The sequence below is a fragment of the Carcharhinus amblyrhynchos genome, chromosome 7, assembly GCF_965287045.1.
Source record: "Carcharhinus amblyrhynchos chromosome 7, sCarAmb.v2.hapA, whole genome shotgun sequence".
Lineage (NCBI taxonomy): Eukaryota > Metazoa > Chordata > Chondrichthyes > Carcharhiniformes > Carcharhinidae > Carcharhinus > Carcharhinus amblyrhynchos.
Window position 1 is genome coordinate 94403649 of NC_137330.1, and position 26503 is coordinate 94430151.

The 26503-nt window shown below is 41.1% G+C and overlaps 1 protein-coding gene across 3 annotated transcripts in view; it reads left to right on the top strand.

Moving 5' to 3' along the window:
* phip (PHIP subunit of CUL4-Ring ligase complex) overlaps positions 1-26503 on the top strand; it is a 227514-nt gene that overhangs the window by 130857 nt on the left and 70154 nt on the right. For all 3 annotated transcript variants that reach the window (XM_080192807.1, XM_080192809.1, XM_080192810.1), the window contains exons 13-21: positions 49-147; positions 5778-5931; positions 7134-7268; positions 11243-11371; positions 13979-14204; positions 14895-15029; positions 19288-19471; positions 20859-20961; positions 25263-25406. In XM_080192807.1, the coding sequence (XP_080048933.1) occupies positions 49-147; positions 5778-5931; positions 7134-7268; positions 11243-11371; positions 13979-14204; positions 14895-15029; positions 19288-19471; positions 20859-20961; positions 25263-25406 (1309 nt within the window). The remainder of the gene's footprint in view (positions 1-48; positions 148-5777; positions 5932-7133; positions 7269-11242; positions 11372-13978; positions 14205-14894; positions 15030-19287; positions 19472-20858; positions 20962-25262; positions 25407-26503) is intronic.

Genomic DNA, 26503 nt, shown 5'->3' on the forward strand with positions numbered 1-26503 from the left:
TGTACTTTCAATGTAATTTTACATGTGACGGCTTGACTCTGTTGGTAGGTTTGTCAGTGGAAGTCGTGATGGGACTGCAAGGATCTGGCAATTTCGACGGCAAGAGTGGAAGAGCATTTTATTGGATATGGCTGTCAAGCCAGCTGGGTAAGTGACTATCTTTTCATTAATGTTGTTGTATAGTATAAAGCATTATAACTTTAACACCATTGACATTAATCTAGAAATATTCCCTCTATCACAAACTATGCCTGCAGAAATAGTATCAGTGGCAGAGTTACTTTAAAATATTCCCTGCAAAGCAAACATTGGGAAGCTGATTGAAGCGAACATTTGGCTTGAATGTTGTTGAAGCTGTTGGTAGAGAAGATTCTGATTACAAAAATTTGGAAATTAACAGCCGGTGATGTGATTGGAGCTAAAAGCACATAGGAAATGGTAAAAATGAATATTAGAACTCAACAGGAACAGCTTTCCTTGATAGTGACCTAATCACCTATCAATGGGAATGATTGACAGCATCATAAGGCACCTGATGTTGTAACTCTTATCTGATCACTGAAAATCTTGGGAGTGATTCTCCCAGCCTGCTGCGCTGCTTCTGTAGCCCAGTGGGCTGGGAGACCGTAGCGGAGCCTATTTCACGGGCCCCCCGCTGGGTGTCATGGCCTCCGCCACTCTCCGACAGCTGCGTTTTCGACGCCAACAACTCCCTGCCGGATATTGGCGTGGAGCTGCATAACTTACTTAAATATCAATTTGAATGCAATTTTAATCTCCTCATTAGCAGGCCTGGGATTGATGTTTTCGTGTCCGCGAGCCTCTCCTGCGCCGCCAGGTGTATTTCAGTTCAGCGGGGTTTAGTATTGGCAGCCCGACTGTCACCATCGAGGCTGGCCCAGGCATGTTTAGAAAGCCAGCGATTGGGTTGTGAGGTGGTCACACAGTCAGCGATGTGGGAGTCTCAGGGCTGGGCAGCGATCGAGCTGGCCAGTAATTGGGAGACTGGCAGACGGGTCACTGCGCATGTGCAGTGGCCCATTCAGTGCTATGCTGCCGGCCTCTCCAGTGGGAATAGGCTCCACTCACTGATTTTTTTAGTGTGATTTATGCTAGTGCACTCGGGTGGGAGAGATTCATTTTGAAACTCCAACTTAACAAAAAAAAGCGTGATTTACTAGAGTTTTTACATAAGTTCAACTCTCCGAATGTTTTTGGCAGAATCTCCCCCTTGTCTTTAGCTTACCAACAGTAGGTGCTGAAATAACAAATCTGTTTTGTATGCCACATTCACCATCAAAATGTAATCTGGCCCCAAATCTTCACATCACTGAAATTACACTAAACTCAGTTTTATTTCATTTTACTTTGAATATCAATGCTGGAATTTCAAAGTGGCAGAAAAATCTATCAGATTTCCAAATCCAAAACAACAGTATAGTATCTTAATTTAACTGTCTTAATCATGGAATCCATACAGTGCAGAAAGAGGCGGTTTGCCCCATCAAAGTTGCACCGACAACAATTCAACCCAGGCCCTTTTCCCGTAACCCCACGTATTTACCCTGTTAATCTCCGGGGCAATTGAGCATGGCCAACCAATGTAATCCGTCCATTTTTGGACTGTGTTGAGGAAAACGGAACACCCAAAGGAAACCCACGCAGTCACAGCGAGAAGGTGCAGACTCCGTGCAGATAGTGACCCTAACCAGGAATTGAACCTGGGTCCTTGGCGCTGAGAGGCAGCAGTGCTAGCCACTGTGCCACCCTTTCCCTGTCGACCTAAACCTCGCATTGTGTCCTCTCTAATCGCTGATCTAAAAAGCTGTATTTCCTATACTCAAATACAAAACTTGACAACTCCCAGTTCAAAGAATTGTGATGAATTCATTCTGTCCCTGTTTTTTGATAGTCTACATCAAAGTTTCATGACCTGCTGTGTAAAGAAATACTTTCTGCATCTAATCCCACCATGTAAGCAACCCAACCAATGCAGTCACTTCCCTTTCTTAAAAACATCGCCTCCCCTCTAAGCCGTGGTTCTTCAAGCCTCCCAACTGTTAAACATTACCCTGGGAACTGAGACTTTTAAAGCATGATGTCAATCTAGTAACACTCCACCTTCTCCAGAGCCTAGATCTGCAGGGACAAAATTCAAGTATTGGTGTACCAAATCTACGTATGTCTAAGTATTGTGTTCTTGGTACACCCCAAAACTCCTTCACCCTCAGTGTAATCATCTCATATTGCAGGTCTACCTTTAACAGGAAGCTAACAGTTATTACTGTAAGAGCTTTCTCTTGATCTATGATGTTTAACAAGCATTTTCACATCGAATAATAAATTGGTTATAGCACAGAAAGAGGCCATTCGGCCTGCCCCACCATGTCAGCACTCTGCAGGAGCACTCGGGTAGTCCCGTCCCTAAAATCTCTCACTGTGGCTTAGTGTCAAATTTTGACCATGCTCTATGGAGTGCCTTGGATTGTTTAGCTACGGCAAAGGCGCTATATAAATGTAAATTGTTGTTACTGATATGAATCAGGGAATTCAGGTGTACTTATACTGTTGCATTTCCACTTTGTAATGACCCAAAAATGATCATTTAACTCTGGTCCCAACCTGACTTTGGAAAGCACAGGTGTGAGATGGGCATGCCGTTAATTGAAATGGAACTTAATATCGGCCTATCGAGTCTGCACCGACTCAATCCCACCCAGGTCTAGTCCCATAACACCGCGTGTTTATCCTGCTAATCTTCTGATACTGGGGGGGCAATTTAACATGGCCAATCAACCTAACCCGCACATCTTTGGATGTCTTTTAATATCTTATGAAAACAGATGCTGTTGTACTGCATTTTCTATATACAGGTATACCAAGTGTCTCAAATTTGGCTATCCAAAAACTAACGATGTCCAAAGACAAGTCATTTTTTAAAGCTGTCATGCTTCAATTTAAATTATTATATATTTATAATTTAATTATTATAATTAACTTACTGACTTATTTGGCTAAGTGCTGCAATATGCAGTGGCATGTCGACTAGTTACTGAATTGTGCATCTGTTTTTCTCATGATCAGACTGATCCTTGTGACCCTTAATCCTGCCCGACTTAGAACATAAGAGCATAAGAACATAAGAAATAGGAGCAGGAGTAGGCCAACTAGCCCTTCGAGCCTGCCCCGCCATTCAATAAGATCATGGCTGATCTGTCGTGGCTCAGTTCCACATTCCCGCCCTCTCCCCATAACCCTTAATCCCCTCTCTCATCAAAAACCCATCAACCCGCGTCTTAAAAATATTTAGCTGGGATGAAGGTGCTTTATCTGAATGCGAGAAGCATTAGGAATAAAGTGGATGAGTTGGTGGCGCAAATCGACACAAATGGATATGATCTGGTGGCCATTACAGAGACGTGGCTGCAAGGTGACAGGGACTGGGAGCTGAATGTCCAGGGTTATCAAGTGTTTAGGAAGGATAGGCAGGAGGGAAAAGGGGTGGGCGTAGCTCTGCTGATTAAGGATAGCATCAGGGTGGTAGCGAGGGATGATATTGGAGCCAAGGAGCAGAAGGTGGAATCGTTGTGGGTAGAGATTAGGAACAGCAAAGGGAGGAAGACGCTGGTGGGTGTCGTCTATAGGCCCTCCAATAATGATCTGGAGGTGGGGTGGGCTGTTAACGCACAAATAAGTGCGGCGTGCAGGAATGGGACGGCCGTGGTTATGGGGGATTTCAATCTGCATATTGATTGGTCGACCCATGTTGGATGCGGTGGGCTCGAGGAAGAGTTCTTGGAATGCTGCCAGGATAGTTTCCTCGAACAGTGTGTGTTGGAGCCGACGAGGGAGCGAGCTATCTTGGATCTGGTGCTATGTAATGAGGCAGGTAGAATTAGGGAACTTGTGGTGAAGGATCCTCTTGGGGAGAGTGATCATTGTATGGTGGAGTTTCTGGTGCAGATGGAGGAGGAGAAAGTGGGTTCCCGGACACGCGTCCTTTGTTTGAACAGAGGGGAGTACGGTAGGATGAGAGAAGAATTGGCGAATGTGGACTGGGGGAGCGCGTTGGAAGGTAGGTCTGCTGAGGAGCAGTGGAGGATCTTTAAGGAGATCTTTCTTGGTGCTCAGCGGAAATTTATTCCGATGGTCAAAAAGGACCGTAGGAGGAGAGGTAATAAGCCGTGGATAACGAAGGAGGTGAAGGAAAGTGTTAAATTAAAAGCGGAGGCGTTTAGAGTAGCTGAGAGTAGTGGGCGAGAAGAGGATTGGGAGAGGTTTAAATGTCAACAAAGATTGACAAAGAAGTTGATAAAGGAGGGTAGGAGAAACTATGAAGCTGGGCTCGCGCTTAATATAAAAAAGGATAGCAAGAGTTTTTATAAATATATAAAAAGGAAGAGGCTGGCTAGGGCGAACGTTGGTCCCTTAGAGGATGAGAAGGGGGACTTAGTGGTAGGGGATGGGGATATGGCGGAGGTCTTGAATAACTTTTTTGTTTCGGTCTTCACGGAGGAGGCAAACCACCTGACCGAAAAATCAGCAAGATCCAAAATCTTGCATGGACTCAGTCCCAAGATTGCCAGTCATGAGACACTGTACCTGCATGTAAAATTTACTGGTTGACAGAGAGCCCTGTAATGTGCATGTGTTAAAAGTTTTCACCTGGCCAGTAGAAATCAGGTTTACACTAAGATAGCATAAATTGATGCTGACTGGAAATATATACTGTGGTAATTAATTTGAATTTGAATGCAGCTTAACAGGCTCTAGAGGCACTTAGCATACATGAGGGGAGGGGAAAGGGAAATAACTGTTGGGTGATACGCTAACACAGTGGTTAGCACTGCTACTTCACAGCTTCAGGGACCTGGGTTCGATTCCTGGCTTGGGTCATTGTCTGTGTGGAGTTTGCACATTCTCCTCGTGTCTGCATGGGTTCCGTCCAGGTGCTCCGGTTTTCTCCCACAGTCCAAAGTTGTGCAGGTTAGGTTAATTGGCCATGCTAAATTGCCCCTTAGTGTCCTGGGATGCATGGGTTAGAGGGATCAGTGGGTAAATATGTAGGGATGCGGGGGTAGGGCTTGGGTGGATTGCGGTCGGTGCAGGCTCGATCAGCCGAACGGCCTCTTTCCGCACTGTAGGGTTTCTATGATTCTAACTTTTAACATGATTGGCTACATACATTAAGACAATTTACGTAGCACATTATGTGAAATATTAGGGTGTCCCAAAGTATATTTTGAAAGGTGCTAAAAGCTGTTAGTGTATCATCCAAATCAGCTGTGTCTTTTATACAAGAGGTGATACACCATTAGTACGATTAATTGTGAATCTGTGAAAACACAGGTAAACAGATTGTTAATGAGGACATTGTAAATGAATACCAGGTACACCTTGCTGAAGTACTGTGCACTAAATCTTTGTCTTGTTTCTCAGGAAAGCTTTTGTATGCTTGCTATAAGTTTAGCTAACACATGCTTCAGAAGTATGTATATCATAGAATGTTATGCTTAATCACTTAGAAATGAAAAAAAAATGACTGAATTATTATTAGGTGTCCCAGCTAACATTAATTGCATGATATGTAGGTGGTTTTTGTACTAGTTGTGGCTTCTTGCTAACGTTCACGGGACCTCAGAGAAATTTACCATATGTGAGGCATGTGAGAGATGTGATGAGGTGCATAAAAGTTTTTCTGAAGCTTTACACTTTGAGAAGCTCAGTTTCCTTTTAGAAAGCACACTGTTAACATCAGTCATTTTTGTTCTGAAAAGGTATAATCCACAGGGATTAGAAGATAAAGTGAACAAACTGAAAGTAACCATGGTGGCGTGGGATCGTCATGACAACACTGTTATTACAGCAGTCAATAACCTTACCTTGAAGGTTTGGAATTCTTGCACTGGTCAGCTTATACATGTTCTGATGGTAAGCAGCTACATTATTGGTTTTGAGTAACCTAATCTAAGACATCATTGGAATTTTCAGTTAGCGTTACAAAATGAAGATTAACTTTTTTGCCTCTCTGACCTGGAGTAAACCCACATATTGTGGGGGGCAAGCAGCATTCCTTTTCCTTTTTTCTGTCTCTCTTCAAAAGCCATAGGCTCATCTTGCCCACTCTTTAGTACCTTTTCAAAGTTGTTGCTCTTCATGTTTCAGCACCCACTGTGTGATCATAGGAGACATCACAAACAAGTCTGATCTTGTCCAGGGCTACATCTTTCAGCAAAGATACTGTATCACAGTAGGGACCTCTGCTGTTTTTCTACCTTGCCTTCAAGCTGGATCACTCTACTCTGATCTCCTGCCTGCCCCCATCGCTACATTTTTGTACTCAGTGTTAAGACTAGTGATCAAATTTAGGTTCTAGTTCAGCACCACACCATGGATTTAACGAAGAACCCTTTTTTTTAAAGAAAAAGAAAAGTTTTCTACAAAATCATGTCATTTGTCATTATTAATAATTTTCTTTCTTCATCTAAAATACACCATAAGTTTATGCATAGCTGAAATAGCCAAACTGACTTACTAATTTTCCCTTTTTCAATAGGAGTGTAACATTTGTCATATCCCAATCCCAATTTTCTTTTCCAAAGGTTTTTCACTACAGTGTCTTCTTGAATATTTCTGTCTAATAGTTGTTCATTTATGACCACTTTTGATATCCTGCAAGTCTACTTTTGTTTGCTGTAAACACATCTGCAGTTCTTGCACTCTTGTGTACAAACTCACTGCCTCCAAATGGTCCCACGACTTTTTTTGCTTTCGTTTTATTCCTTAAGTATGTAGCTTTCCTTTTTCCCATTTATTTCAGTTTTTTTTCGTGTTCCCTCAGCCTTTCTAATACCTCTTTCTAATTCTTTCATAATCCTCTTTATTCTTCTGTAGTTTTGGTTGTTCTTTATTATCCAAAACTTGATGCTAGAATGGGCAGTCTTAAAGTACAAAGACAATTATTAGATTAATGGTGGGCTTGGATGGATAAAGTTAGATGTCTTCACCATATTTATGCAAGCTGACTTCATGTGATTTTTAAAATTATTTGTGACTGATTTCTTTAGAGAGTCAGTATAATAACCATCCTTTCATGTATTACTGGTTATGAATAATTCAATATTTTGTTGCAGGGACATGAAGATGAAGTGTTTGTACTTGAACCACATCCTTTTGATCCCAGGGTCCTCTTCTCTGCAGGGCATGATGGCAACGTGATCGTTTGGGACATAGTGCGGGGTGTGAAAATTCGATCATATTTCAATATGGTACAAATGTTTATGTCTTCTAAAATGTGCAGATACAATTTGAAAAAATGAATTTAACCTATTTGCATTGACGGTTGCCTTTATTGTTACAATTATTTATTTTCGGGTGATAGAGATCCATTTTCCTTTTGAGTATTCCAGTGATTTGGTATCTGGTCACCTTTATAGCAGAATTACAAATATTTTGTTTAGGTAATTTTTTTGCACATAATGAATACCATTAAATACATTAGCACACAGAGATGTTCTTACTTTAGAGAGACATCACTGAATAGGATGGAATAATGTGATTGTTCTATTGTCACTAAATGTAGCCATTCAATTTACAGGTCACTGCACATTATGCACATGGCATAACATATGCATGTTTTTCAAAAAATATATTAACTGGTCTCCATTCTTCTGACTTTAGTAGTTCTGTGGGTATGCCAGCCTTCAAACCCCTTTAAAGCAAGGGTCTCCCTGACACGAGGGAAGGTAAGGCCTGCAAGCGACCTCCGCCCCCAGGTTTGCATAACTGAGCCCCAGCCCCAGCTCTGGGTTGAAGTTATCAGTGTTTCCCACTTTCTGTCTGGTGCTTTCTGAGCATTTTGCACCTTGGAGGATAATGGCTGGCTGAGTGCTCATCTCTGAAATACCCCTAAGAGGTGTGTTCAGCAGGTTCCTGTTAAACACAGAGCATAAACACAGAGTCTGACCTTGTTCTCCCGTAATGGCTACAGATATGTGTTTTCAAGTAATGATTTGTGAACAATGCCAATGGGATAATTTTCCTGCAAAGAACTATTCTGTTCTCTGACCAACAAGAACTCTGGTTATTTAATTTTTATTTTAAAGGTTGCATTGCTACAGGATTTTGAGCAGGAATCCTTCTCGGGAAACTGCATTCAGTCATATTGTAATTATGAATATATGAAGTCTTCAGCACCTCTGCTGACTATTGTATTGAAAATATTTATGAAAATGGATCTCTTGTAGTCATGAAAATTGTTAAGAAACATTATTATGTTGGTGCTTGAGTGGTTCAGACTGTGGGAGAACTAGGTCAAAAGTGTCTTCCTACATCTATACTGCTGAAATTGGTTTGTTTGTTGTGATTCAGTCTCAGATGTGCCCATAAGCTATCAGGTTATAATGCAGCTAAATCTAAACAATTTAAAAGCACTTGAAGCTTTTCGTTGAATTTCATGATTTTCAGTGATCCGTAATTAACTGGGAAGGACCACCATGTGTCCTCCCAACCCTAATATTCCCTAATATTATAAATGGAACCCCTGTGCTGCCTTGCTATTGATTCTTCTAAATACATTTGTGGGAAGTGCATAACATTTAAAAAGTCTCAGCCATGACATATTTGAACACAACTGTGAATCTCAAAGTTATAGTTAAAGGCCTCCAGTGCAAATCTAGCTTGTTTTTAGCAGTGACGCTAAAACTAAGTCCTTTAGATTAAACTATAAATAACACATTGGGTAAAGCCTACTCTCAACCTCTGTTAAGAATCACTTATTATCATCTCCAGACTCATTATTCCAATGCTTCATTGGCTAGCTTCCCAGTCTCAATTCTCTTCGTGTTTTAGTTAATGTAAAACTCTGCTGTCTTTATTCTGTACCACACTAAATCCTGCTCTCCCACCACTCGTATCTTCACTGGGTCACCGTGGCTTATGACGCCATAAATTTAAAACACTACAATGGCTCCTCCCTCCCAATTACTGTAACTTCCTAAAATGTTGTGACACAATTCCCCTTCCCCGTTTTAATCCACTCTCTGATGTATTTCTTTGCTCCGCACCATCTCCCCTTCATTCTACTTTTTGTAGAATTATAGAAAACGTAGAAACCCTACAGTATAGAAAGAGGCCATTCGGCCCATCAAGTCTGTACCGACCACAATCCCTTCCAGGCCCTACCCCCTTATCCGTACATATTTTACTCATTCATCTTTCTAAGCTACACATCTCAGGACACTAAGGGGCAATTTCAGCATAACCATTCAACCTAACCCGCACATCTTTGGACTGTGGGAGGAAAACAGAGCACCAGGAGGAAACCCATGCAGACACCAGAATGTGCAAACTCCACACAGACAGTGACCTGAGCCGGGAATCGAACCCAGGTCCCTGGAGCTGTGAAGCAGCAATGCTAACCACTGTGCTACCGTGCTGCCCTTACAGCCTACTCTTGATGGCTGTTTCTCTACCTGAATGAGTTCTGTATTCTGGAGTTACCTCATCAGAGCTTGACGAACTGTCATCCAGACTCGAAACGTTGGCTCTATTCTCTCTCCACAGATGCTGTCAGACCTGTTGAGATTTTCCTGCATTTTCTGTTCTTGTTGCAGGCTCGAGGGGCTAGATGGCCTACTCCTGCTCCTATTTCTTTTGTTCTTATGTTCTTATGTTCTCTGGAGGTGGGCAAAGCTGGTAAGGTACAGTTCTATAGTTGGCCATTTCCTTGAATTCCTGCAGTTGTTGTGGCAATGCTGCTCCCATAATGATGTTAGGTAGGGAATTCCAGGATACAGTCCCAGCAATCATGACGGGACCATGATATATACCCAACGGAAGTTGGAAGTGATTGCATTCCCAGAGTATTGCTTTCTTGCCATTCTTGATGTAGCAGAGGAGGAAAGTGCTTTTAGAGTAATTGTGGTCATTTACAACAGTGAATCCTGAGAGCTGTATACAGTCTATGAGAGGCTGCGAGTGATGGACAGAATTAATACCAGGCCCAGTGGTGGGGCACCAACTAAGGAAACTCTTCTGTCTAGGATTGTGTTGATTTCCTTGAGTGTTGTTGAGGCTGAACCCACCCATGCAGATGGTGAACATTTAATCACAATCCTACATGATTCAATTCAGGCAGGAGATTGACTTGGAGTTTTTAGGAAATGTCCAACTTGCTGTGGTCATTGTTCATCCAACCCTTGCAAAATATAACTTGAAATTCAGCTTTGTTCTTGGAGAAAACATCTGAGCTTCATTGTATACAACAACTTCCCATCTTTCCTGTCTAAACTGAACTGCCTGGTGTTTTCGGATAACAATATTGCATGATCCCAAGAATATTAGTAAGGATCTTTGTTAATTGAATTTGATTGTAAAATGTTTTCTGGTTTGTTTTTGCAATTGAAAAAAACTGAAACCGGCTTCTGTTATTTTCTTCGGCAATCTCCTTTATTAGTATTTTCAATTGAAAGTAGGAGAGTAAAAGATCAAGCATCGAGATCAGTATCCAAGTATTTCAAAACTAATTATGAATAAAAATTATGCTTCACTTTAGCTTCACTGATTTTTACCCTGCTTAATAATCAAGAACTCTTGTTTGCTTGGTGCTACAAATGACTGCCACTTCTCTAGTCTGTAATACTTGAAACTGCTATCCCCTTCCTCCCTCCAAGTAGTCACTACAAATGCAAATGTACATACTGTTGTCAGCACATTTACTTGGGAATTGTGAGATTTAGTTCTATTTCGAGCTACATAAGTCACGTGGGGACGATGAGTGTAATTCATGCAGCTGAGATACTGTATTTAGTGTTCTGGTCGTTCTCAGCGGGAAGCATTGGGCATGAGTTCAATAATTGTATTGTGCTTTAGCCCACTCAATAAAAATGCCAGGATTTCGTTTTGCATGTAAAGAACTCAATAGTCTCCCTTCTATAGCTGCTGATGTTGTTTTGTCTTCAATCACTAACTTCTCTTGAATTAAATGTGACTTAATTTCTGCAGTGAGTATGGTTACAAAATGTTGCTTGTCCTTGGGGAGTACAATTTTAGTTTTAAAAAAAGGCCCCTCAGTCTTCTGCATGTATATGGCATTATAAAATCAATCATACTGTTCTTTGGTAATCACCCTAAAATTTCAGCCTAAACTTTTTGTTCGGGAATTTTTTTTAATGCAAAATACTGCTTTACCTGTATAATTTCCATCTTATTTTTACATGCTGTGTATGTATTTACTTTTCAGATTGAGGGCCAGGGACATGGAGCAGTGTTTGACTGTAAATGTTCCCCTGATGGGCAGCATTTTGCATGTACTGACTCCCATGGGCATCTTCTCATCTTTGGTTTTGGCTCAAGCAGTAAATACGACAAGGTATGCAGTAGGGAAAACAGTTTTTATTTTCTGTTTGTGCTGGTATGGGACAGTTTCTAATACTTTGAAACTAAAGCAATGCAAATACATTCAGATTATGTTATCATTTGACTTTCGCGTTGCTTAAATATTTAATTCTTTTTAGTGGCTAACCTAGCATGAGAGTCAGACGCTGGAGATCAGTGGAGTAATGGTAGAAAGTTGTCCAGATGTGTCTTTCCTGTAAAGGCTGCTTTTTCCGTGACAGACGAGTGGGACCAGTGTGAACCAAGATTGCTATTTTCAATAAAGGAAATAGGTGAATCAATATTTTTGATAATGTGAGAGTTATTTTTCCTGTTAGATTGCAATTTTTTTTGTTAATCTATTATTGCAAGTCAGCAACAATTTTTAATTTTGCACAGAGTAGGGACATTAAACATATTCTCTTCCAGTTGTTTTATCATATTTAAATTTTTGGTCTTTTAATAGGCTCAGGGAAACAATAACCATTTACTCTAAAACTGGAATCACAGGTCAAAGTAGCAAGATCTTTTCCTTGAAAGACATTAATATTTTTACATAAAAAACTTGTAGGTTTCAGGCTCTTCTTCTAATATTTTCCCACAAGTTAACTAAGTTTATTGAATGCATCTTGCAACTTGTCATGGTGGACTTTAAACTCATGACCCCTGGGTAAAAAATTGATTTGTTTTTCTACTTGAAAAGAAGGTCGAGAAGAGACATAATTTAGGTCTTTCAAATGCTGAATGAATGGCTCATATAGATGTGAGAAGGCTTACTGCCTTTGGATGGTGCATAGAGGATATAGATTCAATCTCGAGAAACCCGATCTTCGGCTTGAGGTTTGCTGGAAATGTATTTTCACACAGTTAGATGTGGAATTAGCTTCCATCAGTGTTGGTATTAATTCACTGAATTAAAAATAGTTGAATGATTGCCTGACAGGAAGTTGCATTGAATGCTGCGGAGAAAGCTATTTGCTCACTTGGGCCTAGAACTAGGAAACATTTCAGGTGTGTTGTTCAGCACGTGGCATGGAGGACATTTATTGTTTTGGAATTTTACCTGATATAAGGCACCCTCCTCAGGAATTTTGGATTGTGTTATATGGCCTTGTCTGGTACATTGGAGGACATGGGTTTGATTGTTTTCTTCCACTCTGCTGCCGCTTGTGTTATTCAGAGAATAGAATCATAGATTCCCTATTGTGCAGAAGAAGGCCATTCAACCCATCGAGTCTGCATCGACTCTCCAACTGGTTAAAATCTTACCCAGGCCTTATCCTGTAACCCCATATTTTTACCCCACTAATTGCTCTAAATTACACATCATTGAGCATTAAGGAGCAATGTGGCATGGCAAATCAATCTAACCTGCATATCTTTGGACTGTGGGAGGAAACCTGAGCACCCGGAGGAAACCCACGAAGACACCAGGGAGAACATCCAGTGGCAGCCATTGTGCCACCTTGTGTGTTATTTTTTGAAAAAAACTATTAATTAAGCACTTTTTGGTTGCAAATACCTGAATTTTACTTTTTAATCTTTTTTAAAAGAGAATAAAAAGAGTGTAAATTTATGATTTAGGATATTGTTATTTTGGTCTAGTTGGGAAGTTTTAGTGATAGTATGACTGCTTCCTTTATATTACTGATGTACCAGCGTATTTTATCTGACATCCCACCTGGTAAGTATGTAGCCATTCCTTTTTTTCCAAAATCCTTTTATTTTTTAGAGTTTTGCTGTTACTTTGAAAATAACAACAACTTTTAAGATTTTCCATTCAGGTGGATGGTTCACAAGGAAGAATGCTTTATTGGCTTTTATTGGTTTAAACTTAAGAAACACAACAGATTGTTGGCAACTGCTACACAACATACAGTTTGATATAAAGAATAATTGAACATCAAGAAATACATGGGACGTTGACTGTAGAACAAATGTTTATCAAGAACAGACAGCATCTTTGAAAGTTTTGATAATTATAACCTGGGTTTTAATAGCAACAAAGTGGTCATGTTCACTGCTGACCTCAGAAACAGCTGCCCACAAAGATCAAGCGATGGTATTCATTTCCCCTTACCTGGTCTCACCTATTGGGAATCTCCGGTGTCCAGCAATTAATGTGTGCATTCATATGCAGAGACCAGTTTTCTACGAATGAAAGGAATATGTTTAAGCTGTGCACCTTTTTTGACTTAATCTGGAGGTTGGAGAGACTGTTGTTTCCCCACTGGTTTCTCCATGGCCAAGCCTTGGCCAATCAGAGTTGACTTTCCAACCAGTCAGCACCCTCTTCTCCTGTATGCGAATTGTTGCGGCCGAGAATTGCAAACTGAATTGCATCTACTCTCCCAACAGGAATCTCACTGGTTTTCCTGCTGGGGACCACACTTCAAAATTCTTTGGGACAATTCCGCCCATTGTGATTGTTTGAAATTTGGCATTCTTGTGTTTGCCCTGCTGAGTGCAAGAGGAAAAACTTCAGTAAAGCTCTTTGGTTCATTTATATGGTTTCCGATGGAAAACGCTCCAAAATAAATGCCACCAATTTAACAATGTTTTCAAAATGAATACAAATATCTTTCAAAATCTTTTGCTGTAGATTTCTGATCAGATGTTCTTCCACACGGATTATCGACCCTTAATTCGTGACGCCAACAACTATGTCCTGGATGAGCAGACACAACAGGCACCTCATCTCATGCCACCTCCTTTCCTGGTGGATGTGGATGGCAATCCCCACCCACCAAAATACCAACGGCTGGTACCTGGACGCGAGAACTGTAAAGATGACCAACTTATCCCACAGATGGGCGTGTCTGCCACAGGTAATGTGAGCTGGGAACCCTAGATTCTGAGATGGATATAGGCTAATCCAGATAGTTGATTGGTGTTACAACTCAAAATATCTGAAACAAATGGCTGCTCCCCTGAACTTGGTTAACATTCACTTAAAAATGTGTACTTGAATTGAAACATCTGAAAGACAAGCATATGACCTGTTCATAGTTATTTATTTTGTTGCATTTTTATCCATCTAATTGTTGGACTTTTTATTTCTTTATTAGTGGCAGTGTAGATTTTTGGAAGTTAATGATATCACCAAGAACCAATGTCTTTCTTTAATCACATTTAAATTTTTCGCTGTGAAGTATATCATGACATGTTTTAAAAATACAAAATATGTCAGGGGCATGTTACATGCCATGAAGGAAAATGACAGGTGCGCAGACATTATAAATGTGTAGAATGCAGTAAGTAGTATAAGAATGGGTGCTAAATGAAGCAATCAGGAGTTCAGATTTTTCAAATGTTGCTGTTGTCAAATATGGATATAATGCTGATTTTTTTTTTGTCCATTGTTCAAGAATTTGTGTTTAGTAAAACACTGTGGACCAGCCCAGACTCTTCTAAGTTATCTATTTTGGAAAATGTAACCACAGTGACTGCCAATTAAATCTTAGTAATAATTATTTCTGATTACTCTCCTGGTTTTCTGTTTATCACTTTCTCTTCAGGGTTAAACCAGGTTCTTAGTCAGCAAGCAAGCCATGAAATCAGTCCTTTAGACAACATTATTCAACGACTTCAACAGGAACAAGACCAGAGGCTGACTGCAGGTACCAACAACACCTTGAACAGAGGAAGAATAGGTAGGATAATTTACTAACAGGTCCATAAATACATTCTTATAGCTTTTTTAAAAAAAACAGGTTAGGATAGTTCCCCACCATTCATCCATCTGTCCATGAAGTCAAAGTTGTCACCTCAGAGGGCTTATGCAGGATTTGAGTGGCTCCTGAAAGTTTTTCGTTGCATTAGACGCCATGATTCCTTTCTAAAATAGTACGAGCTCTTGGATTTTGGCAAGAAATGATTGTCTGCCTCAATACTCCTTGAGTACAAACTTAATGACCAATTTCATTCTCTTCTTTCTTGTGTACTCCATTATAAAAAATACTTCACTTTGAGCAATTAGAAACCTACTGCATGCAGAATTGCCACTGGAGTAAGAGTAACTTAATTTATTTAGCTCTGCAGTAAATTTATTTAACAAATTAATATAACTGAATACAGGCAAAGAACAGCGTATATAAATCGTGGAGGGAGAAAGCTGAAGGAGTTCGTTAGGACGGATACATAACAAACAGAAATAGGAGGATGAAGACAAGGTTGAAAAAGGACCTATCAAAATTATAACTGGAGATAAATAAACATAACAGCATGTTAATATCTTAGTTGTACAACTCTAAGCAGGTAGGGGAAGGAATAGAATCTGATGATGAGCCTATGATAGTGTATTAAATGATTCCATTCTTAGTGATTATTAGAAGAAGACATTGAGCATTCTGCTCTCACTCAGTACTGATCCTCTCAAGTACAACTAACTTCAATATAATTCAGTTGGAAGCTGAAGAAGGACTAAAAGGATCCGAAATAAATTATTTGTCATGAATAGATTACTTCTCCGAGTTGTGATAATGCCAGGGCACCAGATGTGTGAAGCACAGATGGTCATTTTTGAGGGAGTTGGTCATTACTGGTGGCAGAAGTGTAGATTGTGTTGGTTGCTGATGTCTCTCTAATTAAAGTGTTTCCAATGCTGACCCAGTGTCCTGAATTGCAAAGGCAAAAGCAGCCAGTTACGGGGCTTCCTCTTGAATGATTGTGCTGCAGGGCACACCACATACAAGTGAGATCAGGACACAAGAGTAGTCCTGTGTAATATGGAGGCCTTTAATTCTGTCCTAATGCATGTGATCATTTCTTTAGGGAGATCTGTCATTACCTTGTACATATCGTGGAAAGAAAGAAAAAGGCTAACAGTGTAATGCATCACATTAAAAAAAACCCTTTGTTCTTGTCATTGGGAATTTGGCATATCAGCATCAATTAACTCTTCAATGGGATGCTGGCCTTCATAGCGAGGGGGATTGAATATAAAAGTAGGGAGGTCTTGCTGCAGCTGTATAGGGCATTGGTGAGGCCGCAGCTGGAGTACTGTGTGCAGTTTTGGGCGCCGCACCTGCGCAAGGATATTTTGGCCTTGGAGGGAGTGCAGAGGAGGTTTACTAGGCTGATACCGGAGTTGAGGGGGTTGAGCTATGAGGAGAGGCTGAATAAACCGGGCTTGTACTCGTTAGAGTTTAGAAGAATGAGGGGGGATCTCATTGAGACGTATAAGATGATGAATGGGATGGATAGGATAGAGGTGGAGAGACTCTTCCCGCTCAAAAAAGACAGTAGGACTAGGGGGCACAGCCTCAAGATAAAAGGGGGGCGGTTTAGAACGGAGTTGAGGAGGAACTTCTTCACTCAAAGGGTGGTGAATCTCTGGAATTCTCTGCCCGTTGAAGTGGTGGAGGCTGCCTCGCTAAATATTTTTAAGACGCGGGTTGATGGGTTTTTGATAAGAGAGGGGATTAAGGGTTATGGGGAGAAAGCGGGAAAGTGGAACTGAGCAGCGACAGATCAGCCATGATCTTATTGAATGGCAGGGCAGGCTCGAAGGGCTAGATGGCCTACTCCTGCTCCTATTTCTTATGTTCTTATGTTGTTATGAAATGATTCATTGGTGACAGTGGTTTTATTTTATTCAGTGTAGATAAGATTTGAGACATGCTAATTTTTGGACAGTAGTGTAAAAGCACAACACATATTCCCTGAATAAAAGTATGACCTCCATTTGGCTGCTGCTTGTTTGTACCCCAGGTACCATCGCATTGGTCAGTGAGTTGCATAATGCCTCTGCAGTTTATGTGCTCGGGGAATCTACTTTTTAGACAGTAAAGATGATAGAGACTGATTTAATACAAAAATTAGTTTGCAGTTATTGAATTACAAACGATGTCATTAATCCATCTACCTGCCGAAGCCAGGTTAGACTCTCTCGATGTATGGCTTCTCATGCTCAGATTCCCTATCAGTTCACAAACATTCAGATGCCAGACTTGCATAAAGCAAGAGGGCTTTGATAACTAGCTATTCGGATTCAACTCTATGCACTACTGTTTTTCCTGCCCTCTATCTAGGTCTCTGAAATTTTGCCTAGCTGGTTATCTTTTACCTTGGTCGATGAAGGTCCAAATTATTTTCTAAATGGGGAAATGCTTAGAAAATCAGAGCACAAAGGGACTTGTTCAAGATTCTCTTAAGGCTAACATGCAGGTTCAGTCAGCACTTAGGAAGGCAAATGCAATGTTAGGTTCTTGCCGGGAGGGCTAGAATACAAGAGCAGGAATGTACTTCTAAGGCTGTGTAAGGTTCTGGTCAAACCACATTTGAAGTATTGTGAGCTGTTTTGGGCCCTGTGTCTAAGGAAGGATGTGCTGACCTTGGAAAGGGTCCAGAGGAGGTTCACAAGAATTATCCCTGGAATGAAGAGCTTGTCGTATGACGAACAGTTGAGAACTCTGGATCTGTACTCATTGGGGCTGATATTGAAACTTACAGGATACTGCGAGGCCTGGATAGAGTGGACGTGGAGAGGATCTTTCCACTAGTAGGAAAAACTAGAACCAGAGACCACAACCTCAGACTAAAGGGACGACCCTTTAAAACAGAGATGAGGAGGAATTTCTTCAGCCAGAGAGTAGTGAATCTGTGGAACTTTTTGCTGCAGAAGGCTGTGGAGGCCAGGTCATTGAGTGTCTTTAAGACAGAGATTGATAAGTTCTTGATTCATAAGGGGGTCAGGAGTTATGGGGAAAAGGTAGGAGAATGGGGATGAGAAAAATATTAGCCATAGTTGAATGGCAGAGCAGATTCGACGGGCTGAGTGGCCTATTTCCGCTCTTATGATCTTACACAATTCCCCAAATTGCCTTCGGGTGCTTCTACCCAAGGATAAATTTTTTTTACCCACACGCAGGAACAAAATAATGCAGTACAAAATTAAGTGTAACAAATTAAAATAGGGAGCCAATTGTAGTTTTACAATTATTTTCAATGTAGGAATGTCCCAACACTCTTACAACCATTAGACTTTGAGCATGTATTAAAGCACTGTACAAATCGGAGTTTGATTGCTGTCACACTGGAATCCATATGTTAGTTCATACTAATTTGTAATCTTCGCAAGTTTAATTTCATTATATTTTAATCAAATGTGCAAATAAGTCACAACCATCAGGCTTCAACTTTCTGTTAGAATTGCTTGGTAAATACTTCCACTTCATTAGTCCATAAATATTGTATGAAACCAGAGAAATTATTGTACTAAACCAGGGGAATTAAGAATGGACAATCAGTGCAATCTTGCCAACATCTCGAGAGCAAAATGAAAACAAATTACGTCATTCTAAAACCTGTGTAAAGTAGATCTTTAAAATAGCACTTTGATGTCAAAGTAAACCATTTTTAAATGAAATCGCTCAATAATTGATTTATCTTGACATTTGCATGCACGTATATTCTTGGGGCTCTAATTCAATACTTGGGATTAAGCAATAAATGCTGGCATAGCCAGCAACGACCACATCCTTTGAATACTTCTTCTTTAAATATTTTTCTAATGATCTCTACAACTATTCACATTTAGTGGCATTCATTATTTTGGAGAGGAATGATTTCTGATCAATCTTGACTTACACAGATTGTTATTATCACTACTGTCTTTTCTATACTTCATTTGATGGCATGCTTCAGAGAATACTAAATCCAATTAAACTTGTCCAAGCTGCATTTGAAACTGTGGCTTTTGTGTTAATGTTAGCCTGACTACAAAGCTCTTCATAGCCAGCTTTCCATTGTTTCTGTTCAGGATTTGTGGACACTTGATTGTTCATTGATGCTTCCAAAAGTAAAATTGTGTTTGAAACATGTTTTTTGCTAATTTGGCTCCATTTATGATATCAACTGTCTTTGGTGTTGGAACATGCATTGCAAAATTTCTAAATTTGTTCATATCAGGCTCTCAAAGTTCTGCATCTGAAATGCATTCACCTCCAAACGTTGGATTGAGACGCAGTGGACAAATTGAAGGAGTGCGGCAGATGCACAGTAATGCTCCAAGAAGTGAAATTGCCACTGAACGGGATCTTGTGGCCTGGAGCCGGAGAGTGGTAGTGCCAGAACTAACCCAAGGTGTAGCCAGGTGAGAATACTTATTTTTCAGAATGAAGTAGTAGCCTTACTTGTCATAAATTTTATTTGGTAGTTGTAATGAATTTTTTGTTGCCTTATTTAAAGGCACAAAGGATCTTTATGAATAACAATCCACAAGTTATATTTTTATCATATGTAAATGTCACTGAACCTGTCATCCCTATACGCTTTGCAGGCCCAGGATGGTATTTTCCAGGCTTACTAATGTCTCCCACCCTCCCCAACGGGTGGCCTTGGGCATTGCCAGCCTGAAAATGCTGGCCTGGCACCCTGGCGTTGTCCAAGGGATAAACTGGCACTGCCCAAGGGGGTGGAGCCAGATGGGGGACTGCATCTACTGGAGATGGAGCTTATTAGGGGCGATCAACTGGGGAGGACCTGCTGCAACTCTGCAAGTGGGATCGGCGAGGGAGGGAGTGGGGGTGCAGTCAGGGCTGGCTTTTGGGGAGGAAGCGGGGAAAGCCTGGTCACTGGGGTGGGTGGGGATGTTGCGCGGGGTAGATTGGGGTTAGCCCTGGGGTGGAGGGGAAGATTGGAGCTAGCCGCTGAGGGGAGAGGTCCAGTGACTCTCACTTCCCACTAGAGATGAGGTTTTAATTTTTTCCACAGTCCCCTCATTCTGTCATCTGCCTGAGAACCTAAAAAATGAGGTTGGGCAGGAAATTCCCTTTAGTGGCCACTTCAGGCCTTAATTTCCCCCCACCGCCTCGAAGGCCTTGCCTAACACACCATAAAATTGCTTCCATGTCGGGGCAGACTGGATCCCAGAGGGAATCCCTTCCAGGCTCCCCCACCCACCTCAAAACCCCACTGAGGATAGTGTAAAATTCAGGCCTATCTTTCTAAGTAACGCAGTTAAAGCAGATCTCTCTCGACTGTCACTATTCGTTAAGGATTGAATTGAGACTGCCCAAAACCAATTTAATTTTTGACTGTTGAATTGCCAGACTTCCTCATCTTATTGCAAGGCCAAGTTGTCATTTAGATTTTGTCAATTTCCATTGTAGGCTGCCATCAACTTCCCTCAGAAACATGGTTCTGGAAATAAAAGTTATTTTATTTGTTCAACAAAAGGGAAGGTTTTCAGCCAGTCCTTAAGGTGTTGCTGAAATTCAATATTACGATGCATTACATACACCACATTTGTGCTGTGAAAGAGGAGGCAGGCATCTAATTTAATGTGAGGCATCAATTAAAAGCTGTTTTACCAATTACATGGCCCATTTAAAGTGGAGCAGTCTGTGGTGTGTTTTTTTTGGAGTTGATTAGTAACTATCTCAGTGGTACCGTTTTATAATGTGATAGGATCAACCACTGTGGGTGTATCTGGATGCCTGTAAGCTCTCTTTTCTAATTATAATTCTCTGATATTCCAGTAAGCAGGAAGAATGTAGAACAGCCAAAGGGGAAGAGGAGGTAAACATTTTTAAATGTGAAAAGAAAAAGAAATCAGCAATTCAGGTTCAACGAGAAAACAAGGTAACTAACTACACCTTCAGATACTTCTAGCAATTGCAAACAAAAGTCCGAGAAAAATGTCCCTCAGATGCTTGAAAGTATATTGTTTATATCTAACTGCTCTCTCCACTATCTGTTCACCTTCTAGTACTGCTGTAGTGTCACTGATTACAGCAGAGCTGCTATTCTGGTTTTATTTGCTGAAGTTATTACATGTTATGAATAAACAATATTTGAGTTTTAGAGTCAATTTGGTGATGGTCTGTGGTTGTAATTCGCCTTCCTTTTTACAGCTTCAGAATATTCAAAAGATTAATCCTGGAGCAAACCATTATCAAAAAAATTTTTTTTTTGTTTTTATTTTCTGTGTTGCTTCCTGAGGTTCCCCTCAAATTGACAGGTTGACTTCTTATTTATAAAGGAAACATAAATCAATACCATGGGGACGAGCACACAATTTCTGCATCTGATATATAAAAATCTAATGGATTTGCAATTAGCTTAAACCTGTTCAGGGAGCGCTGCAAATTAGGATTTTATGGTTCAGCTTACTTCATTAACATTTGAATTGTTCAGCATTAGAGTTTACAGAGACTCTTTCCATATATACTGTGATATAAGACACCAATTTGTGTGTGATCATGAAACTGAAAAACACAATTTGTAACAAAAGGGGGCTAACAATAAAGTAGCCGCTTAATTGACGGCAATTAGAGTGCAGCAGGAATTAAGAGGTCAGACACCTTTCTGACACTCTACTAATTTTGCACTTGAACTGACCACCGGGAGTTGAAAAAATAAAGCCGCCTGGATGAATCATCGTCTATTATTCTTTCCTTCATGTGGTAAAACATTTTCTCAGCTGCGTGCATTCCTAATTACACAGTTGAAAATACAGCTACAAGCCCTTGCTCAACCTTTGCTTGGCATTGGTCTGTTGAAGTCATCTGTCTACTTGTTAACGTTTGTAACATTAACCATAATTTTGCAGGTGACGTGTTAAAGAAACTGAATGAATGATGTGATAGAATTAATATTGATACAAAAATTCCAGAAGTGCATGAGAAGCAGTTAAGCCTATCAAAGAGGAAAATGACTGCTGTCAGAATTTCTGAACATTAGTGTGCACATACATTGTAATAGTCATAGAGCCATAAAGTCATACAGGTTTACAGCATGGAAACAGGCCCTTCGGCCCAACTTGTCCAAGCTGCCCTTTTTTTTAAACCCCTAAGCTAACCCCAATTGCCCACATTTGGACCATATCCCTCCATACCCATCTTACCCATGTAACTATCTAAATGCTTTTTGAAGGACAAAATTGTACACGCCTCTACTACTACCTCTGGCAGCTTGTTCCAGACACTCACCACTCATTGAGACGTATAAGATGATGAATGGGATGGATAGGATAGAGGTGGAGAGACTCTTCCCGCTCAAAAAAGACAGTAGGACTAGGGGGCACAGCCTCAAGATAAAGGGGAGGCGGTTTAGAACGGAGTTGAGGAGGAACTTCTTCACTCAAAGGGTGGTGAATCTCTGGAATTCTCTGCCCGTTGAAGTGGTGGAGGCTGCCTCGCTAAATATTTTTAAGAAGCGGGTTGATGGGTTCTTGATAAGAGAGGGGATTAAGGGTTATGGGGAGAGGGCGGGAAAGTGGAACTGAGCCACAACAGATCAGCCATGATCTTATTGAATGGCGGGGCAGGCTCGAAGGGCTAGATGGCCTACTCCTGCTCCTATTTCTTATGTTCTTATGTTCTTATGTTCTTCTGTGTGAAAACTTGCCCCTCTAGATCCTTCTGTATCTCTCCCCTCTCACTTTAAACCTATGTCCTGTAGTTTTGGAGTCCCATATCTTTGGGAAAAGATATTGACTATTTAGCTGATCTGTGCCCCCCATTGTTTTATAGACCTCTATTAGATCACCCTCAGCCTTCTACGCAGTAGAGAAAAATCTATCAGTCTATCCAGCTGCTCCTTGTAACTCAGACATAACTAATGAAGATTTAAAACTGTGGGATGAACAGAAATCATGTATTGAATTTCATAATAAGGAATTGCATTCTCTTAACAGCACTGTAATTGCATTCATTCATGAATTAATCAGCATGATACAATGCCGTGATCACATTGAATGTTGCCAACCATTTATATCATTGGTTTTTGATGGCAAACAATAATTGATTTGTGACTTGTAGAAACTTTCGATAAGGAGAGATGCCCCTAACCCACCAATGCTCTGCAGATTGCCGAAGAGTTTACAACTTTAAAATTCATTTGGATATGTAGACTGGCTGAATCATGACATATTTGACATAAGATTCAAAAATGGCTAAATTTAGTGTTTGTGAAACTTTTAATGCCACATCAACAGCATCTCCCATTTGTACCATTGTGCTTAATAACAAAAGACTTTTCCAAGCATGTCATGCTGATATATTTTTCAAATCCAAAGATGTGCAGGTTAGGTTGATTGGCCATGTTAAATTAACCCTAGTGTCAGGGATTAGCAGGGTAAATACATGGGGTTACAGGAATAGGGCCTGGGTGGATAGGGGATTGGCTTTAGCGTGGATAGGGGATTGGCTGTCAAATAGGAGGCAGAGAGTGGGTGTCAATGGGTGCTGTTCAGATTGGCGGTTGGTGACTAGTGGAGTGCCCCAGGGGTCGGTGCTGGGGCCTCAGCTATTTACCATTTGTATAGATGATCTGGAGGAGGGAACCGAGTGTAAGGTGTCGAAATTTGCTGATGACACAAAGATTGGTGGAACGGCAAATTGTGCAGAGGGTGTGGAAAGTCTGCAGAGGGATCTAGATAGGCTGAGCGAGTGGGCGAGGACCTGGCAGATGGAATACAATGTTGACAAGTGTGAGGTTATCCACTTTGGTAGGAATAATGGTAGGAAGGACTACTACTTACAGGGCGAAAAGCTGCAGCATGCAACGGTGCAGAGGGACCTGGGGGTCCTTGTGCATGAGTCGCAAAAGCCCAGCCTACAGGTGCAGCAGGTGGTCAGGAAGGCAAATGGGATGCTGGCCTTCATAGCGAGGGGGATTGAATATAAAAGTAGGGAGGTCTTGCTGCAACTGTACAGGGCACTGGTGAGGCCGCATCTGGAGTACTGTGTGCAGTTTTGGTCGCCGTACCTGCGCAAGGATATTTTGGCCTTGGAGGGAGTGCAGAGGAGGTTCACTAGGCTGATACCAGAGTTGAGGGGGTTGAGCTATGAGGAGAGGCTGAATAGACTGGGCTTGTACTCGTTAGAGTTTAGAAGAATGAGGGGCGATCTCATTGAGACATATAAGATGATGAAAGGGATGGATAGCGTAGAGGTGGAGAGGTTCTTCCTGCTCAGAAAGGACAGCAGGACTAGAGGGCACAGCCTCAAGATAAGGGGGGCGGGGAGCAGTTTAGAACGGAGTTGAGGAGGAACTTCTTCACTCAAAGGGTGGTGAACCTCTGGAATTCTCTGCCTGTTGAAGTGGTTGAGGCTACCTCGCTAAATATATTTAAGACGCGGGTAGATAGGTTTTTGGTAGGCAAGGGGATTAAGGATTATGGGGAGAAAGCGGGAAAGTGGAACTGAGCCACTTCAGATCAGCCATGATCTTGTTGAATGGTGGGGCAGGCTCGAAGGGCTAGACGGCCTACTCCTGCTCCTGTTTCTTATGTTCTTATGTGGGTTTGTGGTTGGTGCAGACTCGATGGGTTGAATGGCCTCCTTCTGGATTGTGGGGAGTCTATGATTTTGTCTGTTCAAGAGGAACTGAGCCTGAACCCGTTCTTTCCTGAATTGTACCCTCTCAATTTCGACGTTGTTCTTGGAAATGTCTTTTGTACTTTATGCAATGCTTCCAAGTCCTTTTTGTAATATGAAGATCAGAATTGTGCACAGTCCTCCCAGTGTGAGCCAACCACAGTTCCATACAACTTGTTCCGGGATGTTTTTATGACTTTCCTGGAGATAGTTAGCAAGAAAAGCTTGGAAGTATAAACAGAATGGTTACCACACAGAGGAGACCATTTGGCCTATTGTGCCCATGCCAGAGGTAGTAGCAGAGGCGAGTACAATTTTGTCTTTTTAAAAAGCAGTCAGATAGTTACAACTGTTATAACTGCTCTGTTACAGAGCAATCCAACACTCTTTTTATTGTGCAACAATCTAAAATTTAAATTGATGGCAAAACTTGGCAATGCAATTAATATTGTAAATTGAGTAGATATTTCCAGTGTGATGTTCTTTGAGTAATTTAAAGTTTAAAAATATTTTAAGATTAATTCTCCCTTAATCTGCTTATGCTGCTTGTGTGCTTCCTAGATACATTCCTATGAACGCTTGCAGGAAAGTGGAGAAGGGAGGAAGCAGAGTCGCCAGAGTATACACAATTACTGCACGCGATCTGCAATGGATGATGGCAGCAGAAGTTCGCAACAAAATGTGGATTACAACAGCTCTTCAGAGGTGAGCTTCATAGCAGGAGAAAAACTTAGCTTTAATAACAGATGGGTTTGGTCTAGATAATTTAATCAATCTCTTTCTCTGGTGGGTAATACACGTTAATGACACTGTAACTGAAATAATATTTACAAATGTGCATCTATAAATATAGTATATAACATCTAGAAAATACCTCTTATCAATGTTGCAAGGTACTTTACCAACAAAGTGCACTATTTCTCCATCCATAAACTGCTTGTTATGGAGTGAAAAATTTGGAAATTTAATTTCCTTGGAAAATGATGGGAGGTGGTCATCCTCATGCCTGCATTGTGCGCATGTGTGTGTGTGTGGGGGAGTGGGTGGGGGTGGGGGTGTTGCAGTGACCCAGACATTTAGTGATGGGGGGAAGGTTGTTCCTCTAGGGTTATGGGTAGGGGGTGTTCCCCATGTCTGGGGAGGCATGGGGCGGGGGGGTTTGCTGTGTCTTTGAATAAGTTTGGGAGAATTGTGTGTGAATCTCTCCAAACTACAAAAAAAATGACTGAACTATGGGTAGATTGTGATCTGGATCGGCCATCCCACTCTGAGGAATTGTCACTGCTTTTCCCACTGGAGATGACATCTTTTTTGGGGGGAATTGGGCTAGTTTGTGCGGCCAATTCTTCAAATCAGTACTTGGCAGATTTAAAGCTTTAGTGGCTTTATGTCCTCAAGGTGCTGAGTTTACAAGTTGTAGGCCAAATGCATTATGCATATTGACACACTAACTCGATAAGATACTGTTCTCGCTAATGGGATTCGCCAGTCCTGCCAGCAGCACACCCCCGCCTGCAGGATTCACAGTGTGGGGTAAAATCAGTGGGAAATCCTATTGATGGCAGCGGGATCAGAGGATCCCACCACTGGGGAACAGAATGCCGCCTTCCACTGCTGGGAAACGTGGCTGGGAGGCCGGAGAATCTTGCCCAATACTTGATTTCAGCCGGACATCACAGTGACAGCTTTCTAATGGAATTATTTATTTTCCCAAGAAAGTCTTTTGGAAATACTAGAATAAAAATTGTTCAGAGTTAAACTCATTCTTGGAACACAACAGTGATGAAGTTAGCTTTGGGAAA